Below are 13,043 nucleotides of genomic sequence, written 5' to 3' on the forward strand. Positions count from 1 at the left end.
CAATGGGAAAGGCCACAACAGTGAGAGGCCCGCGTACCGCCAAAAAAAAAAAAAGCATCAAAAGAGGTTTCATAGCAAAGTTATAAGGAGCACACAGACTGGAGCCAGAGTGCTCAGCCACTTACTAGCTGTGTGACTCTGAGCAAGTTATTTAAACTTTCTGGCACACAGAACTAGCATTATGTAAGTATTTATAAAATAAAATGATATGTAAAGTAAAATACCACACAAATTAAAATACAATATAATGAACATAAATCCTGGGAATTTATCCAAGAGACAAAATAAAAAAGAAATTATACCTATTTGCACAAATATATTAACCATAGTATTGTCTATAATTTTTTAAAAACAAATTTTTAAAAAACAGAAATTACCTAAATGTTTAACAGAGGAGCAGTAAGTGCAAAATATGACAGTCGTCAAAAACTACAATTCTGATGGTTGTGTGACCACATTTTAAAAACTGTTTATGATATAATTTTAACTGTAACAAAGCTCAATAAACATGTATGTTCATTACACACACAACTATGAAAGAAAATATGCAAGAATAAAATTAGTCTCCCTCTGAAACTGGCATTAATGCTATTTTAAATAACTAGAAATAAAAAAGAAATATTTCATTAATCATAGTATTATAGAACTCTACATAATAAAGTCATAAAAATAAGAGAAAATGAACATAAAACATTTAAACCATTGTCATGTGAGACCTCCTACTTCTGAGGACTTATGTATAGAACCTGAAATCAAGGTTTTAAGGCAGTTAAAACACTATATACGTAAGTAAAATGTCACCTACCCCATGTAAATTTTTGTAAATCTATTTCATTTGTTCTCCAATTTGTGCTCTTTTCTTCAGTTAAAAGATTAAATGGTAATTCTCTTTATTATTAATAATATGCATAGCAATCAGAAAAGAAAAATCTATAATTCTTAAATTTCTTTATAAAAAGTAGTAAATTCATTGTCTGTCTACCATATTGCTATTTGTTCCAGGAAACTCCCATCATTCATATCAGTGTTCTTGAAAAGAACCCTGTATGCATGTATTTTTTCTTCTGGCTCCTTTCAGATACAGGAAAGCTGAAAGAATTTGTTGCCAACAGTCCTGCACTACAAGAAATGCTAAAGGATATATTGATACTTCTGACCGATGGTTCTAAACAGTTATAACCAATATAATTGGTTTATTTCAACTACTTCGACCTCATTTAACTAGCTTCTCGTTATTACTACAGTTATTACTTGCTGATTCCACTACAGAAGAATCAACACATGATATGGACTGTTGAACACATTCCAGTAAACATGTAGGTAAACAGAGGGAAAAGCTCAAGACATTGCCTCATTACAAATGTGATACATAATTCTCAAGAAGACTTAATTTTCAAGGCATCTGTGTTTACATGTACAATTCAGGGACTGGCTAAACTCTTCCCTCAAGCAATTTGAAACCATCAATGGCCTAACCATAAATACTTTAGCTCTTAAAGAGCAGTTTTTCTGCTATACAATACAAAGGTAAACGGGAGCCCTAAATGCACCCTGTCAGATTAAGTGCTACAGATAGCTAGAGAGCCTTTTTTCTGTTTAGAATAAAACTACAAAACCAAGAGGCTTTCTTACTCAAGTTTCGAATATAGCAACGAGACGTGGCTCATGTTAAGAAAATTTTAAGGACAAGGCCACAGATAAACCAACCATACATCTCTAAATGTGAGAGGAACATGTGCACATAATTCCCTATAATAACAAAACTTTATTGAGTATGTATTCTGTACCAGAATAAATGGTATGTTAAATGTGTTACACCGAAGATTTGCCTTAATCTTCACAATCACCCTAAAAAGTAAGTTTTATTATCATCTCCACTCTAGATGTAAAAACTGGAGCTTAGTCAAGCTAGTAATTGGTAGAATTGGGATAATAATATCAAACCAAAATCTAACAGTGAATATGATAGATACAGCAAATATCTGAAATATCTCTCCTACATTATAAAAACCAAACACTTCATGAAACAGTCAAATTGAGAATTATTTTAAGGCCAGACCTATGTTTCCCAAAGTATGTTCCATGGAACACTAGTCCCTGAAAAATGATATATGAGAAAAAGCCTCCATAATGAAAATATTTGAGAAACACTTTATAATATACACTAGTCCATGAAAGGACAAATACAGGATGAACTTAAATTTTCAACTTATATGGTCAAGTGTTTTTCTTCAACCTCCAGACACCTTTCAGAAGAAGTACCCTTAGAATTAAAGCAATGGATCCAATAGTTAATCTGAAAACAGCCTAATAAAGAGAGTATAAAATGCCCCAAAAGTCTGTAAACACAGGAACAATAGTGTATTTATTGTAAAGTTCATCCCATGTTTCCAAATTTTTCAAACTTTTGTAGATTCATTCCCCCTTAGGAATTCATAAAACACAACACCATAAGAAAAATTGTTAGAAGCCCTCCAGGAAAGAAATCTAATTACCATTGCTTAACCCTGTGTTTCCCAAACTTAATTAACTAAGGAACCCTTTTAATCCTGTGTATTATCTATTAACAATGTATAGAATGAGTACTCTATAAAACACACTTTGGAAAACCCCACTCTAAATTTCTTCCAATTATCACATTGCCTTGTGTTAGAAAGGACAAGAGCATACTCCTAAAAGGCTTATGAAACTGCCTACTGCTACACTATAAACCCTTTTCCAACAAAACTACCATTTATATGGTGAATAATAAAAAAATAAACTGGAGGATCATAAAACTTTCTCAGCATACCCTGAGCTTCTGCAAAGGATATTAAGAAGGTCTCAGATACATGTACAAGCTCCAGAAACTCAAGCAACTTCGGTGCTCTATGACGACCTTGATTATTATATGTCATTGAGCAAGAAGAGTAGACCCTAAGGCTTAGATAAAACTTTGGTTAAAATGTAAACTACATGGACATATGCATGTGTTTCTCTTAACACTTAATACAAATTCTCTTTCAAGCCCTGATGGAGAATCGGAAAAACTCATCAAGTCCTAGAGTAGTCCCTCCCATTTAACATAAATATCAAGAACAAATTGTGACACATTAAGAGATTCCACATTATATAACAGTGAAAATCATAAGACACGGAGAAAGAGGAGAAGTTTAAAAACTAAAAATGCAATGTCTAGACCTTATCTGGAGGCATGTACACTTTCCATCATACTGCTCTTTGAAGTTCAAAAATGTGCACAGAAACAGGCCCAGATAAAAAAACACCTTAAAAGGAAATTCAACATGCTAACAAGGTTTCTTTTAAACATATAGAAATGGGCAAATATCTTGAGACTTTTAGTTTCAATTACCCAACAAAATATCCAACTAACTTAACAGCTGAATCATCAAAAGGCCATATAATAAGTTTTACTGAATGACTTTCAGCCGTCAGCTGAAAATAAAATAAAAACATTAGGTTGTGTCAGATGTATCCATGTGTGATATGATGACAAGAATGGACACAATTATTTTTACAAAACTAATGGGATAACAATGATTAGTATCAATTAGAAAGACAGACAAAATCAGGTCAGTTAAGCCAGGATCTCTTTCTACATTCATATAGAAAAGGCATTAATATTTATTCAAATTGTCCTGAAATTCTCAACTTCCCTCCTCTTCCACCCATTCCAGTTAAAGGAGTCTTTTTCTTCTATTTTCTCATTTGAGTTGAATTACTCAGCTATGCCCTTGAAAGACTGGCTTCATGTCACTAAAGCTGTTAACTTGTTAGCCCCAAAGGACAAAGAATACTTTTGTATGATGGTGGAGGAGACAAGACATCTTTCTATCATGCTTTGGAGTGTGAGAAGAGCTAAGGGTCACTGCTTCAAATGGAAGCTTATCCTCTCCAAGGGATACCCAGTAAAAATGTTTCAGAATGCTAATCCTGAGCTAAAAAGTTAGATCAGCTGAATAAAATAATAAAGAAGGGAAAACTTAAAACCCAGAGCCATTATTTATATTTATTATTTTCATCACCTTTTGATATTAATTATACTATTTGTAAAAGCAGATATGTTTACTAGAACATAACAGGCCAACAGTGCAAGGAGGGTCACAAGTATTAAATTTCTAGATCTCTGAGAAATACCAGAAAACATACAAATTAAGAAAACAAAAGTTTTTGACTCATTAATACCTGGAGTCAGTTAAGTGCTGATTAAATCTTTCTACAACAATCTTATGCCAAACTAACATTATTGTAACAACACACCATTGCTATAAAAATGAAATTTCAAAACTTATACCACTAAACTTATCTCATTGTCTATTACCAACTCTGAAAATCTGAATATCTAATAATTAATTTTGGAAAATGGAGTCTTCCAAGTTCCCTGGTATCACTGTGACTAAAACGCAAATTCTTATTCATAATTGGTAAATGTAATATAGGAAATTCAAACATCGTTTGTTAAGGAGAAACAGCACAAAAAAGTTACTTTTAAATGAAAATTTTAGTCCACGGTCCTTTTTTTAAAAATAGTAATTGTAATTAATTTAATTAATTTTAGGTATGCAACCATAGAGAATCCAAATTTTCAGATGCATACTTAATGAAAGAAATTAAAAATTAATGAATTTTTCAACTTCGATATTTTTCCGCAGACACTGGCTATATTACCCTCTGATATACTAAAACAAAACCTACTGGGAGAATGACAGTTTTCTTGCTTGATCAGCTTTACACCGAGTCCCAAAATAATCATATGATTTTCACATTACATGTACAGTGATGACATGCAAACTAAGAGCCAGACGTTAGCTTAATAATATAGAGACTAAAAATTTAATTGATGCTCTTTTTTAGATAAATGGAGGATGGCAAAATGACTTTCTTCTCCAGAAATGAAGAGAATTAACCTTGATTTTTTTCTGTGTGCCAAAAATTGTGCAATGTACTATATTTTTATACACATTAAATGTGAGCATATGTGATTATGATGCTACCATTGCTTAGATTTATTCCTTTGGGAAATGTTTCCCTGTCAATTAAATTCCCCGCAGAGTAGGTAATAACAGCAAAGATATATCAAAATTAAGTCTACTGCCATGGGCCCAGGCAAACAAAAAGTCAACTGGAAAGACTAGGAGAATGTACCCTCATAAAACAGATATTCTGACATTTTGACTTTTTTCCTTTAGACTAACAAATAGTATTTTCCAGTGACTTTTCTTACTGAAAACCTACCTTACTAATTAAAAATACATTTGGTCCAATTACAAGTTCCCACATGAAAGAAAATATCTGACAAGCCCTTTTAAAGCCACCAAAACAGATTTTAGTTATGCTCTACAGGGCCATTTTACAGAGCAAAATTGCCAAGAGTAGCAAAAAACAAAGTTTGTTACCTCATGTCTGTGACCAAAGACCACCATACGCCACACTGTTGCTTCTTTACTTTTAGTTTTCAGCAGTTTGATTATTGGTGAGCATGCTTTACTTTGGGTTTATCCTATTTTGGTTTGCTGAGCTTCTTAAATCTATAAAACTTACATCTTTATCCAATGTTGGGAAGTTTTCGTCCATTATCAGTTCACAACCTCTTTCTCTTCCCTTCTGGACCCTAATGACATGAATGTCAACCCCAGTCATACTGTCTCTCAGGTCCCTGAGGCTCTGTTCCTTTTTGTCCCCCAAGTCGTCATCTTCTCTGTTCTTCTGTCTGGATAATTTATATTGGTCTATCTTCAAGTTGACTCTTTCCTGTCAATTCCATTCTGCTATGGAGCTCATATAGTTAATTTTTCATTTCAGATTTTATATTTCTCAGTTTTGAAAAGTCCATTTGGCTCCAGTTTTTATTTCTCAGCTGAAAATATCTACCTTTCCATTTATTTCAAGTGTTTTCTTCATTAAGCACCATTATAATAGCTGTTTTCAATTATTTAATATTTCTAACATCTAGATCATCTCAGGGTTGACACCTGTTAATTGTCTTTTCCCTCTAAAACTGGTCATATTTTCTGGTTCTTCATATGTCAAGTCATTTTAGACTGTATCCTGGACATTACGAACAGTAATGCTGTGTGTAAACTCTAGGCCTGGGTCCTGTTATAATCTTTTGAATATAATACTGATTGTGTTTGTTTATTTTAGCAGGCATATAACCTAGTTAGGTTTAGACTACGATTTCTTTTTCACCTCTACAGACTGCTGGTTCAGTTCTCAAGCCTTTGCTATGCTGCTTTGCGTCTGGCCCCATGAAATGTACCATTCAGGGGCCTGAGACTTGGGTGATAGTTCAAATCTTCTTTTCAATGTCTGTCCTGTGCATTCAAAGCTTGGATGGGCTCTGGACATATGCAGGTTTGTACACAGAATTAAGAGAACCCCTTCTCCAGCTCTCTCTTCTCCAGGACTCCCCTCATACGCTCTGTTCCACAGGGTTCTATTTACCTGATTTCTCAGGCCAGAAAAACATTAATTTTAAGGTGTTTCGGGGTTAACAGGGGTACTGCTATGGTTTAATATGTTTAATTTAAATTACACTTATAAGATGATGAGGCATGAGCTTAGGTGCTGTGATCAGGACCAAAAATATTCCTCCAAAAGTAAGATGAACACTAAAACAGATCATTGTTATATTGGACACATAGACATACAACTATACAAAACCATTACATTCTGATCAAATAAAAAAATGTTCAGGGGCTTCCCTGGTGGCGCAGTGGTTAAGAATCCGCCTGGCAATGCAGGGGACACGGGTTCGATCCCTGGTTGGGGACGATCCCACATGCTGTGGAGCAACTAAGCCCGTGCGCCACAACTACTGAGCCTGCGCTCTAGAGCCTGCGAGCCACAACTACTGAGCCCACGCGCCAAAACCATTGAAGCCTGCGCCACAACCACTGAAGCTCGCGCGCCTAAAGCCTGTGCTCCACAACAAGAGAAGCCATTGCAATGAGAAGTCTGCACACCTCAACGAAGAGTAGCCCCCGCTCGCCACAGCTAGAGAAAGCCCGCGCACTGCAACGGAGACCCAAGGCAACCAAAAATAAATAAAATAAATAAATTTATTAAAAAAATATTCAATTCTGATCTAATAATAAAATACAATGGAGATAGATATGTACAGAGAAAGGTAAATGAATCAACTAAAGTCATCAGTACAGCCCTAGTGAGGTAAACTAAAATAATTAGGGCTCCTCTGTTTATAAAGACAAAACCTAAGGAGGTATACCATGAAATCATGACAGTTATGCATAGAGTGGATCCCAGATATTCAGATTAACCAAAACCCCAGATACTCAGATTAACCAAAACCCCAAATACTCAGAGTACAGTGTATACATAGAAGCTTAAATTCAGAACAAATGAAATGAACTACTATTTTACATAGCAAATATTACAAGATGGTAGAGACTGAAAAGCTTAGCAAATAAGTTTTTGATAAATGTTTAAATTAAGTCATAGCTAGCAATCCATAATGGTGAATTCAGGAAAGCCAATGAAATTTGAGGTAAGCTTGCAAACTCTTTTGCGTCATTAAAAAACAACAGTAACTACCTGCACAACTTAGTCCATTATTGCATGGACAGATTTTACTCAATATGGCTTTTCTTACACATAGTCTTATTCTTACCGTCTATTTAAAAACCTTAGGAGTCTTATAGACAAGTCTTGGCCAGAATCTAATCAATAATCTATCAGTAATTCTTCATTTATTCTACTCACAGCATCATGGCAGATAAGCAAAAGAAATATTTAAAAAAATTTTAGGGCTTCCCTGGTGGCACAGTGGTTGAGAGTCCGCCTGCTGATGCAGGGGACACGGATTCGTGCCCCGGTCCGGGAGGATCCCACATGCCACGGAGCGGCTAGGCCCGTGAGCCACGGCCGCTGAGCCTGCGCTTCCGGAGCCTGTGCTCCGCAACGGGAGAGGCCACAACAGTGAGAGGCCCGCGTACCGCAAAAAAAAAAAAAAAATTTTAAACTGAGTGTGACCTACAGAAATAAACGCTACATACCAAATACATTAAAAATGCAGGAATATCTAGAAAACTAAAGTTTTATTTTAGGTTCATAACAAGTCTTGTAAATATAAATTTCAAATGATAAATAGCCTGACACAGGGTCAATATCATACTTGACAAAGATATTTTTAACTTTTTTATCTTTTTGCCTCCCAGCTTTACTGAGGTATAACTGACAAATAACATTGTAAGATAGTTAAAGTATATAATGTGGTGATTTGACATACATATACATTGTGAAAACATTCATCACCTCAAATATTTACCTCTTTTTTTTAAGAGCATTTAAGTTGTACTCTTAGCAAATTTCAATTATATAATACAGTCACATTATAACTACAGTCACCACATTATACATTAAATCTTCAGCCCTTATTCATTGTGCAACTTAAAGTTTGTTTTAATTCTTAAATTGTTTTGAAGACCAAGGATATCAGAGAATTCCTGCATTTACTTTAATATATTGAAAGTATGCTCTAAAATTGCTACACCAAAAATATAATCCAGAGCCAAAGAAAGAAGGAAAAAAAATCTGACATTATCACCTAATTTTTATTATAGTTTGACTTAACAAGGTGCATCACAGAAGGCTTTTGTTTTTGTCTGGTTTTTGTTTTTAAGTTAAAAATTTAGCTCTAAGACATACTGCTTCACAAAAGAAAGTCATTTGGAAATACATCTCCATATAGCAAAAAAGAATAAAAATACAGCAAATATACATACTCCTTTTGGAAAGCCATACACATGGGAGAACTGAATCCGAAGACGAGGCACATCTGGGCATCTGGGCGGTAGCCAGACTGGAGCAACATTTCTAGGCACTCTTCATGCCCTCCAAACACTGCTGAGTACACAGGACTCACTTTGTTTGGCCCAGTGTCACAGACCCGGTTAGTAAGTGGTATTAACAAGTCCAAGATTCTGCAAATACACAAATTCAGGGGTATATAATGCTTTTATATGTACATAAGTGCAGACATTTCTACAGCACATATTTTGAGTCACCCACTGATTGATTTTTAAAAGTCTTTCTGTCTTCAGTGTACTTTCTATCTACAGTAAATTATTACAAGCTACATACTCTGAAATGTTACACTCATTACTGTTGCTTAATAGAAAGATCCTTAAAGGTATCTGAAGCAGAGCTAAATAACATTCCCATAAAAGTAAACAGATAACACACAGTCCTTTATTTTTCATGAATTATTTACCTTCCCACCAACAACCACCTTCCTCCCCAAAATTCAAATTTTATATTAGATATTTTAGGATCTAATAAATTTTTTAAAACTTCATTATACTAAATATAAACTTGTTATCAAGGAAACAAGTTATTTTCCTTCATAGAGTAGCAACCAAAGTTTTATTTTTCTAATCAGTAAGAATTTTTTAAGATGGTGAGTGACATGAAATGAATAGTATTGTCATCAGGAAGAAGTCAGAAATTCTGCTAAAATATTGTATTCTCAGAAAAGATGAGCTCTTTAAATATTAAGGCAGATTTATTTAAAAATTAAGAATAAATTAAGAATTGATAACATTCTTTCTCTTTGCTACTTTTCCTTAGGTAAGGTAGGACTAAGATAATATTTAAGGAGAACTTATATTTCACCATGAAGGAAATCATCAGTGACAAACAGAATTCTCAAAATTGAGAACAAATGAGGACAAATTCTCAAGAGGGTTTTGGTATCAATTTAAAGCTCAGAGTATAATTGTACCTAAGATTTATGATTAAATAAACAATCAACAGTTAAGAAAAACATCAAATTTTTAAGCCTAAGTACTTTGTTAAAATAAAGAATCTGTTTAGTGTCTCTCATATGTAATAAATGTGCTAAATTTTTTTAAATGAGTTGGAAAAATTATACTCTTCAACAGGGCACAAACATGATTACAAATATCTTTAAGGAAATAGTAAAATACCATGCCACCTAGTGGCATAATAACCCAATTACAGCATCTGTTTTCCTACTATGTATACATACTAAAGACAAGACCATTTCACTATTACTTTTTAAATTAAATAATACTAACAAGAGCTATAAAATTATTATTGTAGTAGTATAACTCTAAAAACTTTAAATATATATTTAAAAAAACTGTACCAATCTATGTTAAGACAGGAAGCCATATTCTCACAGGTATAACCAGGTTTAATAATTTCTGAGATTCCTGGAACCCCCAATTTCAGGGAGTTCCAACTTTCGTTAAGTCTCTCTCTCTTCAGACAATACCAAAAATTTCATTGGAATTTCTGGCTAAGGAAGAAGAGTAATAGAAGCAGGGGAAAGTACCAAGTTGAATTTGAAATAAGACAAAGAGAAGTCCAGTCAAAGGGTTCAAGATGTGGAGGACTACCCAGTCCACACAAAAGAGATCACAAACTCAAAACATTCCTGGGGCCAAGGAGGTAACAAAAATAAGTTGAATAAAGCCATCAGATCAATACCTAAAGATGCCTGGGACAAAACTGGAAAGGAGTGGGAGAGTACAGCCACAGCTTAAGAAGTCAGAGAGAAGACTTACCCTGAGAAAGCCCCTGGGGCCACTCTGCCTCACACTAGGAAAGGGCAAGACTACGAGTTGCTGGGATTGCAAGGGGGATAAATGTGGGGGGTGGATCTAGTCACCCAGCAGATCAGTAGGGAAGGGAATACCAAGGGTTATGCCTGGAGGTAAAGGGTCTGGCCCAGAAGATCTATTTCTATTACCTTTGAATTATGAGACCATTTTTATTTTCCATTTTTAACACTTACTTTGTATGGCCCATTTGTGCGGCTGCATGAATAGGTAACTGCCAATTGTCCTCATTACAGTAAAGATCAGGATCTGCCCCACTGGAAAGCAAAAGCTCCACACATTCTGTGTGGCCCTCTTGAGCAGCAATGAACAAGGGAGTAGCTTTGTCCAAGGCTTGACAATTGACATTTGCACCTAAAATAAACATTTAACATATAACCCTCCTTAATGCAAAAAAAAATAATAATAATTAACAAAAATTTCAAAGCAGTTGCCTTAAAAGGGTTTCACAGTACAATAGCTTTTCTTCCTTAGTGGATACTGTTGTTAAAACATATTAATTTTTATAACTTATTGGTAATCATTTACATTGTTTTTACTTTTATGTCAGCATGAAAACAAGTGATTAATATTTTAGAATTCATTTTTAAGCTAAAATAAGAAACTTATTCAATGAAGGATTCATTTCATTCCAACAAGCACTCTGAGGGTCCAGTAAGCAATCATTTAAAAAAGGAAAAATGCAAACCATCAAATATGGCTAACATTTCTGATCATTACTGGAAGGATAAGAAAAAAATCTAAATTATGAGACTTTACAGATGCCACTAATTGATTCAGGCTAAGATTTGTGAAAAAAAAATTCCAGTAGATATGATATACATGGGGGCTATGCCTTTAAACTAATGTTGACTATACTCTTCATTATATCACTTTTCTTCATGACCAGTGCATGATAAACAGAGCCCACATTAAAAGGAAAAAGGTCTATTTAAATGGGTTTCTAAGCTGATCTTTTTAAGCATAAATCTAATCAATTATTTAGACCCAAGTGTACAAAGATGTGAAAAAGTTTAGTGACCTCAATTTTTGTGAAGGTTTCAAAAATAGCAGACTTCCTCAAACTTTTCTCATTGACAAATAATGTGTTAAGTATGCTAAGTATGGTGTTAATACATGACCATGAGAATTTTTAAATTTCTGGAATACAGCTCAGTGAAAAATCATCATCATCAAGGGGGAAAAGACTCCTTTTTTATTTAAACGGATGTTCCATAAATATACCTTGAATAAACCGAAGCCCTAAAATTGGTAAAAACAATGCAAAACACAAATGGTAACTTAGAGTTTATGGAACTGTCAGAAATTCCAACTGGATATTCAACATGTCTAGATACACAGAATATTCCTGATTTGTACAAGGTGGCTTCACCTACTGTCAGCCTCAGAAAGAAATGAACACTATAACTGAGAAAATATTAAGTCAAAAAAGAAACCTACTTACTTTCTCTTTTAAGCAATGTTTTGTTTTGATTGACAATTTCAATGTATAAGGAAGAATAAGGAACTAGACCTTGTAAGATTACAGGTAGAAAAGTTGGGAAAATGAGAGATAATTCACTGAAAGGAAAGTCACTTTAAAGAGTTAGAAACATGTATAGTTACATTATAAACATACCTACATACCTTTTCAACTTGCCATTCATAACTATTCAGAGAGGAGAAGAAAAAAAGAACAAAGGAAAACAAAACAGGTGCTTAGTGTTCCAGGAGACAGGCGCAGCATGAGGAGTCATTAGCTGCAGTTTAACCTATTTCATTCTAAATATTACCTACACACTAATAACTGGAACTTACGGACTGGAAGTCGCAGAATACATCATGACAGTCCTTGGGAAGGTACAACATAGAAGAAGGAAGATGAGAAATCACAAGTCCTGGATCCAAGTCCTGATTCTGCCAGGGAATACTTTCTAGATCTTTGGCAAGGCACTTAAATGCTCAGAGCCTGGGATTCTTTTTTTTTTTAATTAATTAATTTATTTATTTATTTGGCTGTGTCAGGTCTTAGTTGCAGCATGCAGGTTCTTTTTTAGTTGTGGCATGTGGGCTCCAGAGCACACTGGCTCAGTAGTTGCAGCATGCAGCCTCTCTAGTTGTGGTGCATGGGCTCTACAGTTGTGGCACACGGGCCCAGATGCCCTGTGGCATGTGGGATCCTAGCTCCTCGACCAGGGATTGAACCCATGTCCCCTGCATTAGAAGGCAGATTCCTAACCACTGGACCACCAGGGGAGTCCCCAAGCCTGGGATTCTTAATACAAAAAAAAAAAAAAAAAAAAAGCTTGAACAAATGATTTGGGGGATTCTCTCAACTTTAAACTTTGTTTTGGTAATTTATTAAAAGTTTAGGTATTACAGAAGATATGTGAAAAGTCTAAGTATTAAAAAAAATTGCGTGGTGGCAAATCTGGTGTATTTCCCATCGCTCCTGACTAT

The 13,043-nt window shown here is 34.6% G+C and overlaps 1 protein-coding gene across 1 annotated transcript in view; it reads right to left on the reverse strand.

Annotated features, from left to right (window-relative positions):
* ASB3 (ankyrin repeat and SOCS box containing 3) overlaps nucleotides 1-13,043 on the reverse strand; it is a 96,966-nt gene that overhangs the window by 23,855 nt on the left and 60,068 nt on the right. The window contains exons 6-7 of the mRNA XM_082851530.1: nucleotides 10,781-10,958; nucleotides 8,745-8,942 (exon numbers count right to left, since the gene is read on the reverse strand). Of these exons, the coding sequence (XP_082707656.1) occupies nucleotides 8,745-8,942; nucleotides 10,781-10,958 (376 nt within the window). The remainder of the gene's footprint in view (nucleotides 1-8,744; nucleotides 8,943-10,780; nucleotides 10,959-13,043) is intronic.

This window comes from Leucopleurus acutus (genome assembly GCF_964270905.1).
Source record: "Leucopleurus acutus genome assembly, chromosome: 12".
Classification (NCBI taxonomy): domain Eukaryota; kingdom Metazoa; phylum Chordata; class Mammalia; order Artiodactyla; family Delphinidae; genus Leucopleurus; species Leucopleurus acutus.